At 33.3% G+C, this 17,500-nt stretch overlaps 2 protein-coding genes across 2 annotated transcripts in view; both read left to right on the top strand.

The window, feature by feature from the left end:
- LOC145284632 (dynein beta chain, ciliary-like) overlaps positions 1–17,500 on the top strand; it is a 309,431-nt gene that overhangs the window by 232,702 nt on the left and 59,229 nt on the right. Inside the window, exons 50-53 of the mRNA XM_080133537.1 lie at positions 1–160; positions 3,733–3,883; positions 7,219–7,333; positions 15,680–15,935. The exon at positions 1–160 is cut by the window's left edge and continues 109 nt beyond it. Coding sequence (XP_079989663.1) covers positions 1–160; positions 3,733–3,883; positions 7,219–7,333; positions 15,680–15,935 — 682 coding nt within the window. The remainder of the gene's footprint in view (positions 161–3,732; positions 3,884–7,218; positions 7,334–15,679; positions 15,936–17,500) is intronic.
- LOC145284990 (uncharacterized) overlaps positions 16,969–17,500 on the top strand; it is a 16,304-nt gene continuing 15,772 nt past the window's right edge. Inside the window, exon 1 of the mRNA XM_080134085.1 lies at positions 16,969–16,984. Within this exon, the coding sequence (XP_079990211.1) occupies positions 16,969–16,984 (16 nt within the window). The remainder of the gene's footprint in view (positions 16,985–17,500) is intronic.

Genomic DNA, 17,500 nt, shown 5'->3' with positions numbered 1-17,500 from the left:
CCTGTCAACACTTCAAGATTTCGGCAGCAGTTCTGGCCTTGGCCAATGGTACCCTTTTCATCAACAGCTTCTGCCTTTGGTGTTAGAAGCAGTGCTGCAACATTCATTAAGTCACAAACAAAAAGCCGATGTTTTTGCACTGTTAAAATCAATTCCAGAGGTAAACCTTTTTATGTTCTTCTTTAAAAGCGCCTTATTAGTCATTAAGTATTCAAATATTTGGTATGTGTATAAGGTTAAGAAGTGTTTAAATGCCTTTTGAATATCAAATATGTCCATGCAGGAAAAGTAAGGTATTGATGAATGGGCAAGAACTGACACTGAAAACTAGATTTCCAACATGCACCAATTTTTTAAGCAATTCCTTTTAATGATCATCTAATAAAACGCACTGGAAAAGGAATAATCATTTTGTTTAATAAATTCAAAAATTTTATACATGTTCGCCAGGCATTTAGGTACTTATATGTTATTAGAATAGCAGTTAAACATAAATTTTCAGATTATTAGCCTTTTGTAGTTATGAAGTCTATTCAAAGGCTGTAAAATAAAAACTAAAAACTAAAGTGAGACGAAAAATGCCAAACCAAATTCTAGTCACATATTTATGACAAACCAATTTTCTAAATGCAAACCTTATAGTTACAAATATGTTTACATTTTTAAAAAAATATGTTTCAAATGCTAATATTTTCCATTCTTTCTTTAGACGATCCTTAAAATTAATCACTCAAAAATTACTGCAAGTTAAAATTTGATTTTTAGTTATCAGTGCTGACCATTAACCAAGCTTAAGAGAGATTTAATATTTAAAAAAAAAGTTGAAAATCGACCTAGCATAATAGGAATCTAATAATTTTCAATATTGATGAAGTTTGATAATACAGTTTTGTTTTGTTCGTTTTTTTTTAAATTTTATATTTCGCTTTTAACCGACCCAAAGAATTCAACCAAAATAAACATTATTTGATAATCTATTTAATAAAAGTGAACGTACGTGTGTCCGGCTCATTTCAATAATCACGCAAATTAATTTTCATGAGCAAAGAAAAAGAATCTTAATCTTACTAATAACTGATAATAATAATAAAAAAAGAGAATAATTGTGAATTTAACTTTATCAGCAGAGAAGAGGAGGTTTAACCTTCATAACTGGTAATAAAAATAAATGATTTCACTTTTATAGGATCTAAAAGTATTTTTGTGACTAAAATAGAAATTAATCTACAAGCATGCAGATGCTTTATTTACATATTCAGGACAGACAGAGCAGATTATTTTATCCTATTTCTTAAATAAAAGTCATCTCGAGTTCTTTATTTTTTGTATTTGTTCTTTATGTAATATTTAACTTACATATTTGTTTATTTCATTCTAATAAGTTAATTAAGTGTTTAGATTTTTACAGTAATATTTACTTCTTATGTGACAACAATAAGAAATCAATTGCTATGGATAAATGTAAATTACTACTCACCTGGTCAACGCAGAGTAGCACTGCTAGTTCTTAATAATTCCTTCTATATTATCTATATAAATAAAACAGGAGATGTATGTATGTGTATCTGTCTGTGTGTAAATATTTAACTGATAAACTCTTAAACTACTGGTCAGTTAACACTGGAATTAATAGGAAATAGTAATCATACACCAAGAATGGTTTATAACGATTACAATTTTTGTTTGGATGGATGAATAATGGTTACAGAAGTCGGTAATTTGAAATGCAAAATGTTCATTTCAACTTGCCGATATATTTATATTAGTTTTCGTATGTGGAAAGTAACCATAGTTAAAAGTGGTTTAATTTTAAAACTTTCTTTTTCTGTCTATAGGGTGAGCTCAAACAGTAGCGAACGCGGCTGAAGCGCTAAATGAGGCGATGCTGCTGGAAAGCTAAACGTTTTGGTTTCGATTCCAGCTGATGGCATCCAAGTCATTTTAAAATAAAAAAAAACTTCTGAAATCAGTACTATATATAGATATATAAATATTCAATAGAGAATTAGCTCTGTAATAATAAATACGAAATCTACATTAAAAAATATGTATTTAAGCATATTTTACGATCGGCAAGGTTGGGTCTCTTTGCTAGTTTTATATAATCGTGGTTGAATTATATTGGAATATTGTTCTATTTATTATAAGCATGTCTCTTTTTTTTCAACACTATGTATTTTCTTGCTTTGCTATCTTGCTCCACTTTTCAAACTTTGAGTAGTGGTAGCAAAACAGCAAAACCTTCTTTGGAGAAACAGTTCATGGTTTGGGTTTTAAGCCTTTTATTCTTTGTTGCTACAAATGATGGAGATAGGGAACCAAGTGTTACATAGAGAGATGGATTGGCACCGAAACCATCATATATTGTGTAGAGAGGTTTAGAAATATTAAACAGTTATATTGTATTGAGAGCTGCAAAGATATCGTTCTTATAACACCCGTTATATACGTATACATTTTATGTATTATTGTTTAGCCAGGAGGATATGATATTGACGTACAAACTGAGTCATTTTATATCAGAGTGTTATCGCATGGGTATATATTACAGTTCATATTTACATAAGGTATTATTTTTTTTATAAAAAGAATAATATGTGCTTCATACCTTTCTTTCTTCAAGAGTTCTTCTATCTTCAATGCTCAGCTCCGTGATGAAACATGAAATGACCAACACCAACCAATTAAGACCTCTGTTCTTTCTTCTTTTGTGAAACTACAGAACAACACTTTATATTTTTAAAATATAAATTTATTTCAGTTGTCTCAAATGGTCTTCACAGAGTATGTATTTCCTGTCTTGAAGTACGTCTATTCATTCTCGTGACTAAACTCCAACTCTCGACTGACTAAAACTCGCGACCTCTTGACCTCAGTTCCGTTATGTCATCATTCAAAAAGCACGCGTATCTCTAACATGTGACGTTTCCACATCTGCCTGCCCAACGTTATTTTGTTTATTTAACCTTGCTAATTTATGAAAACATCTTCAGCTAAAACCCATTGCTACACTTTATTCTATAAATAATAAATAATTCCCAATATAAACTATTTTAGGAATATCACTGAATAGATAGATAAATAAATAGACAGATCGATAATAACTAATCAACTTTTACCAATGTTAATTATCTAACACAAGAACTCTCTTATCAAATCTTAATGGCTGCTCCTGGTTGGTCTCTGTCATGGCTGGTATTGCCATTTCCAGAGACTGGAAGGTTTACATCATTGTTTGCGTCTTCTTACGTGGTATATAAACTGGTTGAGGAACCCTTTTTATTTTTTTCATATTTTTATATATGATTTCCTCATGGTCAATGACTTTTTGTTTTTTATTAAAAGCTGGTGCACTCGTCCACAACCTGGGAGGCGTGTTGAATGGCTTTGGGAGATAGCACACCATTTTTTTAATATTTGGTCCTGGTTTACTTTGAATGAGAATTATTATGAGGATGATGTTTAGTAGGCATTCAATTTCTCTCCAGTCTCCAGTAGGCATTCAACTCCTCTCCGGTTCTCTACATTAAATTCTCTCTAATAGGCATTCAACTCTTTTCCAGTAGGCATTCAAGTTTTCTGAGTAGGTGTTCAAGTTCTCTCTGGTATGCATCCAAGTTCTCAACAGTATACAGCCAATTATTTTTTGGTAATACCATTCAAGGATTACTGCCTGTGTTTGTATACCTGATGCTAATTACCGTTTATTTTGCCTGGTTTTTCTATTTTCAGTTCTTTTATAATCATTTTGTGTTGAGCCGAAATGACCGTTCATATGTAGAAATGATTTTCAACCAAATTCTGCACAGCATTGTACATAACCCAACCCAAGATATTTCGATTTTTGGTGTCTGCCAAATACCCATTCCCCCGGCAAATATCAGTAAGTTATCAACATTTTTTTTAATGTTTTATTCTATTAAAATATGAAAAAAGATCTTTGTTAACTTCTCGATTTTTTAATAATCTTTAGAGATATTAAGTAAAACGGTGTGCCATAGAATTGATAAAACACACATCTGGTATAATCAACAGATTTATAATTCAACTTTATTCATCAACATAGTCTATTTCTAAAGCGATGCGCTGATTCCGGAGCTTTTCTGATAATTCAACATCCTTTTTTGTAAGTACAAGTTATTTTTAGCCTCAGAATACGCCTCAGTTTCAGTATCATTACTTCATTGGAGCCAAATCTCATTCCTTGAAACATTATTTTGAAGCCTGTAAGCAACCATTAAGCACAGCGGGCCAGATCTGATGTATAGGGTGAATATGGAAGCAATTCTAAGTGCAATTCATGTAGTTTTGCCATAGTTGTAATTACAATGCATTGTCTTGATGAAAGAGAACTTTCATTTTCATTTTTATGACAATTTCTCAACTTCAAATGTACTATTATGCTATATATTTTTCTCTTTGGATTATAATTCCTTTTTCAACAAAACCTTGCATTCTGATGTTTTCCTCTTTGGACGGCTTTGATCTATTGCTGTACACTCAGATGACTGCCGATTTTACACCACAATAAAGTGGTTGGTCTATGTTTCATCCGTTGTCGCATATTGACACAAACTCCTTTTTAAATAATTTGAAACATTTGCAAGCAACATTCTGGATCATCAACATTGTTGTTTTTGATCGACTGTAAGCAAATGCGGCACCCACTTTAACACACCTATTTAATTGGCAGATGTTCATGACCTTCTGCTATCTTCAATCGTTCTACTATCTTACACGACTTTACTTTGTAATCTTTCTAATCAAGTTTGTGGACGTTTTGTGATATTTTCGGGGACACTGATCAAATTTGAATAATCCAAGCATTCAGCATTATTTGTATCTGTACGAGCTTGATCGCAGTCAGCATGCCACATATTAACCATTATTTCCAACGGAGCAGAGTTCGAATAACAATTATAAAATCATTTCTTTACTTGAATAGTCCTCATTAGAAAGCAATGCTTTATCAACAAACGACATTCAAATTTTTCCATTGTTTTGAAAAGTTTCTAAATAACTACACTGCGTATCAAATTATTAACGAGTTTACATTTTTCTTAATATTTAAGGAACGAGTGAATAAAAATCCATGAAACTTTGAGAAAGTGCTTACAATACTATTCAGCTACTTCGGTCAAAAAAATAAAAGTATTTAAAGCAGTGTTAGCGAAACTATGACAGAAGATAGGAATATCTGTTGATTTCAGTGTGTCAAGTTATTAACGAGGTTGAGAAAAAACACAATATACCTATAATTTATTTATTGAAATAATTTTCAAACATTAAATGAACTAGGAAAATTGCAATAACTACATAGCAATTTCTACATTGACATAATTAATATGGGCTATGCAATCCTTTTTTATGAATGACTTGTGAAAGACGTTGTGACTTTTATGAAAAGCGTTGGTCCATAGAATTTGTAAAATTTGTGATTTCGTCAACAATTATTCCTCACTATATCTCTTGGAGAGCATCCCACAACTCATCTTTGCTCTTAAATTGGCGTCCACTTGCATAGAGGTGTCGCTTCATGATACTCAAAAGGTTCTCAATTGAGTTCAAATCTGGCGAATTCGCAAACCACTCCATCTTCCGTAGGCCAGAGAAGCCCTGTTGTTGCAAATACTCTTTGCTTTTGTTGCTGCATGCGAAAGAAGCAATATCCTGCATAAAAATAATAGTTCTTCTGAACCTTAACCTTTGTTTCTTCAGCCATGGTTCAAAGTGCACCTTCAGAAAAGCTATGTAAGCATTTGACGTCATTTTTACCCTTCTGGGACTTTCCATGTGCCAACTAAAGTACCTCCGATAATCCAAGCCCAAATCATTATCCTACCACCACTTTATTGGCGCCTTAAACGCTGATGACAATGTCGGCCATCTAAGACCCATCCCTTGCTTCAGCCATCTGGGCCACCAAGAGTGACACACACTTCATCCGTAAACAAAACTTAGGAAAAATCCGTTTTCATGTTGTCCTCTGCCCATTTCAATCGGTTTTGTATGTGATGTTGCTTTAATAGAGGTTTTATCAAAGGCTTAACATACTTTGCTACCTTTTTCAGACGGCAACATCGAATACTTTTTGAGACATTTTTCAATCTGTCTTGGTAAAAGACTTCTCGACTTGTCTGCCCAAGGTTCTTAACAACTTCACCTTTAATTTAGAGTAGAGAACGGCGAGAAACAACTCTAAATTTACTTTTATCAGCTCTGATACGTACCTTTGTAGGATCCTTGACAAAGTTCTTCACAGTTTGATGGTACCTTCCTATCATTTTCGATATTTCGACCCTAGTTTCAATTTTTGCTAGCTGTTCTGCTATAGTAATCTTTCAGAACTACTCGAACCACCTTTACGACCCATTTTATTGACGAAACAAACTGCCTTGTTATTAATTTGACACACCTCAAATACGGTGGATTCAGCAATTACGAGGAAAAGTTGTTTACATTGTACAGAACAGTACAAAAATTTAGCAAGACGCGCTGCTCAGCATTGCATACTTTTGATACAAAACTAGCGGTAAGTTTCTGAAACTGGTAAAAAAATGTTATCTTGTTAATAATTTGACATGTAGTGCAAAATAACTACAATCTGTAAACTAATAATTCGATTAGGCTCAGATTCTGACTTGGATTATTTGAAGGTTTTGTGTTATAAAGATCACATGGGCGTTATTATTAGTAGCACTATCTGCATGCTAACCCCGAGACTTATTGAGTGATGTGCATGTATGTGTGTGTGTGTGTGTGTGTGTGTGTGTGTGTGTGTGTGTAGCTATAGAAAGCGGTTAAATAATCAAGTGTTAACTATTTTACACTTACTCTGATGGATTATCAACTATGCTGCATTCTAACTAACAATTTTCGGGTTAAATTCGATGCACTGCTGCCAAAACTCATTACTCCAAAATTTGACACTGCTGTCAAAACTCGCTACTCCAAAACTCGACAACCTGCTCAAAATTTGCTACTCCAACGTTCAAATCCAAATCAAATGAGTCTCTGAAAAATCAGGCTTTTTTTTTATTTAAATAGGAACATCTCATTTGCATATGAGATGACAAGATCATACAGAGAAGCAGCAGCCATTTTTTTTCTTTTCATCATTTTTTCCTCTGCCAACGGATGCTACAGGTTGCATAAGAACAGGTTTGCACCAATTGTTAAGGTATTTAACCGCAGAAAGTTTTTTTTTTTGTATTATAGATTTGGCAGATTATCCTACATGGTTCCAAAGAAAATGTTTAAAATCTGAAATTCCTGATTCTACATCAGTTCTTCAAATTCCTTCATCTATTTCCAAAAGTATTGATACATGCAGGTAAGCACGTTTCCTGACATTCTGTACTTTAAATACGTTTCTCAGCTCTACAATGATTTTACTGTGGTAAATCTTATTGCCAATTCCTCTTAGATATTAAGTAACACACACACAAACACACACATGCACACACACACACTACTTAATATGTAAGGGGACTTTACAATGATATATGACAAATATATATTTAAATTTAACTTTGTAAGTTGAAATCACCCTAAACTCTAGAGCGCAAATGGAAGAGCCATTGCTCAAAACAACGAGATATTATAAAAAGGCTGACAGGGAAGCCATCAGGGATCTCATTAGAGACCACCCATGGCGAAATATCTGTTCACTTCCTGCTGAACAGTGCGCAAATGAGACCACTGAATGGTTCAAAACAGCAATTGAAGCACATGTCCCCATGCGGAAACTTTATAGCAAGCCCCACTCTCCCCAATGGTTTACTTCCACATGTGCAGCTGCCATCGCGCAAAGGCAGCATGCGTACCACAGATTTAACCAACATAAATCCAGTTCAAACAGACAGAAGTATATAGAAGCCAGAAGTAACTGTAAGAAAGAAATAGCGACAGCTAATAGGGAATTTACTAAAACCACCCAAAAACGCATCGAAGCTCAGAAATTAGGAACCCGTGACTTCTGGAAAATCTACAACAGTGTAGTAAATAATGGGCAATCAACTATTCCTCCAATATCCAACAATCATGAAGTTGTTTGCTCAGCAACCGAGAAGGCTAACATGCTTGCCAGTCGGTTTGCCTCCAACTCCACACTGGACCCTGCTAACCACTCTCAAACTTTCCTTTGTGGACAGACGCCACACTTAACGATCTGAAAATCACCCCTTCTCAGGTGCACGCCATTATAAAAAATCTTGACACTGCAAAAGCATGTGGACCTGATCTCATCCCGGCTGTGCTATTAAAAAGTGCTCCGCCGAAGTAGCTCCAATCCTCTCCAAACTTTACAACAAATGTCTTAATGAATCTTGCTTTCCTGCCTGCTGGAAAACTGCTTCTGTGATATTAGTTTTCAAGAATTCTGGCGAAAGAAATGACCAAGTAAATTACTGCCCCATTAGCCTCCTCCCACTTTTTGGCAAAATATTTTAGTCCATAATTAACCAAGCTCTAGTCCATCACCTTAGAGATGCTAAACTTCTTACCGACCAACAATATGGATTTAGGCAAGCCCGTTCCACAGCAGACATTCTAACTGTAATCTCCGAGCGTATATACCATTCACTTGATAAAGCAGAGGAGTGTAGAGCAGTAGCTCTAGATATATCTAAGGCTTTTGACAGGGTATGGCATGAAAGTCTTCTCAGGAAAATCAGATCATATGGTATCACTGGAAGAATACTTAACATAAATAAACCTTTCTTAGATAAGAGAAAAATCCAGGTTGTCCTCGATGGCCGCACATTTAAACAATATGATATAAAGGCAGGAGTGCCTCAGGGGTTTATCTTGGACCTCTATTATTCCTAATATTCATAAATGACCTCCCTGACAAAATTGTCTGTGAGATGGGTATATATGCTGATGACACCACACTCTATAACAGACACGACAGGAAAACAAATGAACACATATCTAAGGAAATGGCAGAAACACTAGAGGATGACCTCCAATCTGTAGTGGAATAGGGGACAAAAATGGATGGTCACATTCAATACTGCCAAGACTTAACTTGTTTCCTTCAATAACTACAAGAAACCTTCTCTACCACCAATAGCAATGGCCAAAGACTCTTTATCTGAAAGCACAACTTTTAAACTCCTCGGCCTAACGTTCACAGGAAACATGAGTTGGAACAATTACATAGAGAGCATTGCTAGGACCGCTGCGAAAAAGGTAGGTTCTCTCTACCGTGCTAGAAATCTACTGACCCCTGAAAGTATCCTGTACATCTATAAGGCCACCATTCGCCCATGTATGGAGTATCGTTGTCATATTTGGGCCGGTGCATTTGCTACTAGTCTCTCACTCCTAGACAAGGTTCAAGAGTCGCCAACTTGATAGGTCCTGAACTCTCATCCAAGCTTCAGCCTCTGTCCCACCGACGTAATGTAGCATCCCTCTGCCTGTTCTACAAGTACTTTAACGGTGTATGTTCCGACGAGCTGCAAGCACTTGTACCCCCTACACGTAAATACTCCCGACAAACCCGACAAGCAGTACAATCCCACCCCTTCACTGTAGAGATCCCTAGATGTAAGAGAGCCTTCTACTCCAGTAGTTTCTTCCCCAGAACCGCTAGACTTTGTAACTCCTTGCCAGGTTCCTGCTTCCCCAACTGTACTGACATGCAGAAGTTCAAGTGTAACGTGAACCGACATCTTGCTGCCCAACTCCCCACCTAGTACTCCTGTAGCCTGTGTCCCTAATAGTAGCCCCCTACATCAAAGTGGCAATGTGCCTTGTTTGGGGTGAAAATGTAATAAAAAATCCCCAAAAAACACACGTTTAGAAATAAATGCTAAGTTGGTGAGTGAAATTGTACACTAAACATAGATTTGTGTTCAAAGATGAAAATAACATTTAAATAAAATTTCAAAATGAAAAGCCCAAACTAACATGGATTTACTGTATGTTTTAAGATGAATAATTTTAATAAATAGTTAAAAGTCAAAATGCGACACAAAATCATTCTTTCTCTTTAGAAACTCATATTTAATTAGTTAACAATGTATAGGAATGCATACATAATTTAGTAAAAGTTAAAAAAAAAATCAATATTTTACACAATAAAGAAATTCAAATCGTGTGATTAATTTTACTCAGATATATATTCCATTGCCTTTTCTCAAGAGACAATTAGAACTGTTTTTAAAACTCTGGTATACGTACCATCTAACCATATATCATTCACAAAGGTAAAAAAAAATGGCAATAAGACGTGAAAAAACAACTCTCTCTCTCATATATATATATATATATATATATATATATATATATATGAAATAAAATGGAGGTGGAAGGACCTGGATACTCAACGTTTCGCCCGATCTATGCGGGCTTCTTCAAGAGGGATGGTCATTGACGAGAGAGTCGGAGGATTGGGGCTATATATAATGATGGGGGAGAGCAGCGTGTTTTCCTTATGTAAATTAGATGTCATATATACATGTATATACATTTTATGAGAGAAGAACTAATTAGAGTAAACTAGTGTAGTGGATTACGTCTAAAAGATAAAATATCGTAGAGATTAAAAATTGTGTTTGGAAATATAGCGGTGATAGATTAAATAAATAAAATGACACGAGATTACGAAAGAATTTTTTTTTTTTTTTTTTTTTTTTTTTTAATTAGAAATAATTGAATTGGGATAAAATAGCGCAGTAACTTAAAAGATGGTATCTAAAAATAAGAATAGGAGGTGATAAAATGGAGTCTAAAAATAGATAATGATAAAATACAGTAAATAAGTAAAATAAAAATAAAATTAAGTGAAATTACGAATTTTTTTTTTTTTTTTTTTTTTTTTTTTTTTTTTTTTAGGAATACAACCTCTAAAATTAAACGACGGATTATATCTTTCAACTCTACCCACAACAGAAAACTTAACAAAAAACTGTCCAATCTAATCTCCAACAGCAAATGGGGTTCTATTGGACGACCAAAACTCATACAAAATCTTACAAACCGGCCACTATCAAACACCGAGACAGAAGCCCTCAGCCTTGGTTTAAAATTTGCAACGGGAATCTATCCAAAGATAACAACCAACACAATCGCTCGAAACTATAAACACGAAGATACCGACTTTATGAAAGGTTTCATCCAGGGTATAATATCCACGACCACCGCCCAAACCAGGGATATTACCCTACCAAAACGATACATAAATGCATTATCACACATGGCTAACGACCATAATATTATCGTCTCACCTGCTGACAAAGGTGGGGGGATTGTAATAATGGAAACAACTGAATACAAAAATAAAATACTTCAACTATTACAAGATAAACACACATATGAAAAAACTACCTCCGAAATAATACATAAAGAAATTGACAAATTTAACAAATCTTACAAGAAATTAATACATAATGATAAAATATGGACTACCTATATAGAATACCATCCTAAAATCCCGACCTTATATGGTTTACCCAAAACACATAAAAATAATAATCCAATACGCCCAATCATCTCTGGCATTGGCAGTGCCACCCATAAGATAGCAAGAGCGATCACAAAACTCCTAACGCCATTATTGGGCACAATTAGCAATTCCCATATAAGAAACTCTGGCGACCTTCTTAATAAGATAAAAAACATAGATATGAAAAATAAAACCATGAATAGTCTCGATATAGAATCTTTATACACCAATATCCCTACCAAGAAATGTCTCAACCTTCTTTCAAAACACTTAAATAAAATAAAAATTAAATTACCTTTGCCGATAGATAATATAATTAAAATTATAAGTATATGCATTGACATGACATATTTCACATTCGATGGACTCTGCTACAAACAAAAATTTGGACTGCCCATGGGTAACCCTCTAAGTGGGGTTTTGGCATGTCTATTTTTAGAATTCATCGAAACCGGACCCATGAAATATAAATTGCCCAAGGGTACCTCCTACTATAGATATATTGATGATATTTTAATTTTTCTCCCTATATCTTCCAAAATAGAGAATATCACTGATAAATTAAACAAGATTGAACCCACTATTAATTATACGTATGAAAGAGAAAATAACAACTCCATACCTTTTCTGGACATCAACATCATAAATAACAATGATCATCTAAGTTTTAAAGTCCATCGGAAAGTCACGAATAAAAATGATTACATACACTTTTACTCTCATCACGATGATAAAGTAAAAAGAGGTATTCTAATAGGATTTTTTCTTAGGGCCCTGAGAATATGTAGTGAAGAATACATCGTGGAAGAATTTGAGTATATCGAACGTACATTCATGAACTTGCAATACCCTCAACATTTTTTGGCAAATACAAAAAGAAAAGCACTAAAAATTTACCATAACCGAAACCGAGACCATTCCTTAAATAGCCAGATACACAACAGACAATTAACATTACCAACTAATAAAAACAACGACACAATATATAAGAACCTAAATAAGACAGGCATTCAAATAACAAAACTAAACTCTTTAACAATTAGGGATCTAACACGTAAAATTATAACTAACACCAACATTAACACCAAAGCCGGAATATATTCCATACCCTGCCTTGATTGTGGAAAAATATACGTAGGAGAAACTCAACGTAATTTAAATAAAAGAATATATGAACACAAAAGAGATGTAAAAAACAACAATACACTCAACGCCATATTTTGTCACATCATGGAAAACGACCACCATTTTGATTTTAACAAAGCAACTTTCCTTAAACACATACATAACAGATCCACACGACGTTTAATTGAGTCAGCTATAATCTCCCATTCCAGCAATATAATTAAGCAAAGAAAAGGTTTTTTCCACGTTGCTCCCTTTCTGTCGAAAATAATTATCAAAGAAAACAACTTAGACACCGGTTAAACGCGAAAAAAAAAAAAAAAAAAAAAAATTCGTAATTTCACTTAATTTTATTTTTATTTTACTTATTTACTGTATTTTATCATTATCTATTTTTAGACTCCATTTTATCACCTCCTATTCTTATTTTTAGATACCATCTTTTAAGTTACTGCGCTATTTTATCCCAATTCAATTATTTCTAATTAAAAAAAAAAAAAAAAAAAAAAATTCTTTCGTAATCTCGTGTCATTTTATTTATTTAATCTATCACCGCTATATTTCCAAACACAATTTTTAATCTCTACGATATTTTATCTTTTAGACGTAATCCACTACACTAGTTTACTCTAATTAGTTCTTCTCTCATAAAATGTATATACATGTATATATGACATCTAATTTACATAAGGAAAACACGCTGCTCTCCCCCATCATTATATATAGCCCCAATCCTCCGACTCTCTCGTCAATGACCATCCCTCTTGAAGAAGCCCGCATAGATCGGGCGAAACGTTGAGTATCCAGGTCCTTCCACCTCCATTTTATTTCATATCGTCGGATTTAATCCAGCTCAACAATCATATATATATATATATATATATATATATCTTATATATCTTTAAAAAAAACAGAATTTAAATTTAGACACAGATTAACTCACACCATAAAAATATTACTTATTATAGGGAATATTTTTAATATTGGAATTAATAGATATAATCAGTCAATAAATAAGAAAACCTCACTCACTCCACAACCAACGTTTGGAAATGCCATTGACTTTTTCGTTCTGCAATAAAAAGAGACATCGTTTTTACATGTATATTTTCAAATATGGTATTGATATTTCAATTCCTTCAATAAAATCATCTCGAGAAAGTCTTGAAATATAGACGAAACGTTGATGAACATGCGACTTGGTTTGTTCCTTTTCAGTCTTTCAATCTCGTCCTTATATTATTTCCTTTATTCTCATCACACACACACACACACACACACACACACACACACACACACACACACACATATATATATATATAAATATATATATATACATATATATATATATGTATATATATATATTTATATATATATAAATATATATATACATATATATATAATTATTTACTATAATAATTATTAAATACCTAGACACTAGTATTTCATCCTTTCGAGAATCATCAGTGTAGGGTGTCACAATCAACGACGGTCGAGAGATTCGAACCCGGCAACATTAGCGAGGACCCGAACCATTCGGCTACTGTCAACCGCGAGAGATACAATTGAAATTAAGCATTTATTCTTATTAAATGCTTTTAACGTCAGTCAGAGTGATCTCATCATTGTATGACGATCTGCGCGTATGAGCTAAGTTGACCGACTTTATTACAACTGAAATTGCTTAACGATAAGAAACAAGTTTCTTAAAGGGGCTGGCATTATTATTTACTACAATAATTATTAAATACTTGCAGACTCTAGTGTTTCATCTTTTCGGGAATCTTTTTAATCTTATACTAACGCTGAGTTATATATATATATATATATATATATATATATATATATACATATATATATATATATATATATATATATATATATATATATATATATATAAGAACAATTAGTTAATAAAACATGTTAACACTTTGAAAAAGAATTTAAAAAATATTTAATTTTTAAAAGGAAGCACAAAATAAGTGGATAGTCCTTAATCCGCTGAGTTTCGAAGAAATACTTCTCATCAAAGGGTAAGAGTTAGCAAAATGCGGAATCGGATTTTGCTTGCAAAAGTATTTAATAAAACTACAAGTAAATCATATATCTTACTTGGTAACAAATAGTGAAGCAGGGGGAATAGGGTGAAGAAAAAGGTAATTTCATGTGAATGGTTAGTCTGGTGAAGTGTAAAATATCTAATAACATTAAAACCCAAAAATCCAAAAAAGTTGGTTAAATTTCCATTTCCACAAGTAAAATTCAAGGGAATCGCGTAATTGGAAGATGATCCAAAGTAATCCAAAAGCAGAAATCCGTGGAATAATTCACAAATGGGTACAAGGAAAAAGGGAATGAGTTCAAATAATATTATTAAAAGAAAGATAAGATGTACATAGAAAAAAGAAAAGGAAGAAATTTAAAACACGACTGTCAAGGCTGGGTTAATTTATATATATATATATGTATATATATATATTTATATATATATAAACTTTAACATTAAGACTCGACATATATATATATATATATATATATATATATATATATGTATATATAAACTTTAACATTAAGACACATATTCCCTTCCCCTCCATGTATCCCTATGCCCTCAGCCACACAGAAATAAACTTCCCAGACCCTCCCCCACAAGTTCCTTAAACCCCAAAACTAAAACATTACCGACATACCAAGCGCCCCATCCCACCTTCCCCCTTGTTCCCTCCCTCTCTTTCTTCCGCCCTCCTCGTACCCCCTGACCTCATTCACTCTTTCACTCTTTCATTCCAAAATAGCGAACATTTCTGTAAAAGTCTGAGGAAGCTACAGACGGCAAAAAAAAAACACGGCCGAGTAGCTGAAACAATAATGTAACTTAACAGAGAGATACGGTAATAAAAAATAAAACGCATATTTACTCTACAACAGTATTGAGCACTTTCTTCAGGTTTTATTAATTACCATTTCCACTAAATATATATATATATATATATATATATATATATATATATATATATATATATATATATATATATATACATACATAACTCAGCTTTAGTATAACATTTAAAATATTAAACTTTTTTCCTTTACTTGTAGGAACAAACATTTCTTTGCATTCATGAATACTATCTACGAACGCCAAACAATGGAAGAGAGCTCGTTAAGTGAGATTTCTGGAACATTTTCAGAAGACCAACTACGATCAGCATTGGAATTGTGCACAGATGAGCTACCGCCTCTGCTGGACTTTGATCATCTAAAGATAGACATTTTGAAATTACCTCAAAATGTTAACACAGAAGGAAGCGTATCAAATGAGAAGTATAACATATTTAAACATGTGATCATGCAGGTGAGTGAAATTGATTCTGATTTACAATCGGAATTATTCCAGAACCAGGAAAACACTTAAGCGATAAAAAAATCTATTATTTTAGTACTAAATACTATGTACTAAATCTTTACTTACAACTTTGTTATGTATGGGTTGTGAAATTGCGTTCATCTGCAAAAGATCTAGCTAATTTGCATATTCTTTTGAACATTCGTTTTAATTAATTCCAAATTAAATTTCTCGGTTTTCTTATGGGATGATCATCTTTAGTTAACTATTACGTGTAATTATATTCATGCAGATATTCTACATGATTTATACTTGCATAATATTTGCGTATAAAGGTTATAGTAAGCACAAAACTCTTCTATATTTATGTATGCGAATATATATTTGTTAAAATAATTTCTTACCAAACTCCTCTGTCAGTTTTTTGCCTACAGACATGAAACTTAATATATAGGGTATTCAAACCCATGCGAAACTTTATATTTGGGGTTAACCGGGAAAATCGGTGTAAAATTATGGAAATTTAAAAAATTGAATTTGTTAGGTGAAGGTCGAACAACGACATTACGAATATGCATGCGTAACGTAATAGCTATTGGTTCATGTTTTAATTTTTAGCATAATCTATTTTGCTATTTCTGCTCGTCTGTCTAAAAGTCAATTGAAAACAAAGAACCATTTTAAATATTTGTGTGTTGATTATGAATATCATTTAAAACATATTGGTTCAGTTGGATCTGGCATGATGCCGTAAATAGAATAAGTTCTAGACAGGAGTAGTGACAAAAATAATGCGTGAAAATAAGCTGAGTGTTCTTGCGAATAGGAAGTTATAACCTTAAGCAGAAATGATGTCAGGCATGCAATAGTTGCCGATTAAGAATTTAACTGGGAGCCTCGATAAATGGATGTCTTGAATATTGAGTGCTGTGTTACTTGTATAAATATAAATTAAAATATATTTGTTCAAGTAGGTCTAGAATGATGTTGCAAACAGGATATGTTTTAGACAAAGATCACAAGGCGATTATGGGGTAACCTAATGGATAAGGTACTTGGTAAAATTCAGAATTCAGTTGGAAATGAAATTCTTCTGGAGGTTGAGGATTCAATCAAATTACTTAGGATTTCTACTCGTTCATGGCTGACGGAACAAAATCATGCTACTCCTGTGGATTTAATAAATGGTTCTGTTTAAAGTTCTGTGCAGATTCTTAAGTTCAATAAGATACACTGGAACAAGGCCAGAGATTACATCTGCCGAAAATAATACACAAGATGAGAACGGTAGTCCGAATGTAGCATACTACACATGTTTACACACGTAAGCCCAACACGTACGCCGCAAGGAACATAGGACAAGTAATAACTCAACTCCTTTTTTTGTAACAATGACATTTATTTCCTCGTTCTTCTGCCATACGTGACTTATCGTTATGGCCTTGATGTCACCCAAGTTTTTAACGTGGTCGTTTCCTCTAACGTACTCTATCTCCTTTTAGAGTTTTTTTTTCTTTTTTCCTTACCATGACGTCATTTTCCATATGCACTCTCTCACCGGAATATTCCAATTA

Source organism: Euprymna scolopes, chromosome 9 (assembly GCF_053919585.1).
Source record: "Euprymna scolopes isolate OS-2025 chromosome 9, ASM5391958v1, whole genome shotgun sequence".
In the NCBI taxonomy this organism is placed as follows: Eukaryota; Metazoa; Mollusca; class Cephalopoda; order Sepiida; family Sepiolidae; genus Euprymna; species Euprymna scolopes.
This window is presented reverse-complemented; position numbering and strand designations above follow the sequence as displayed.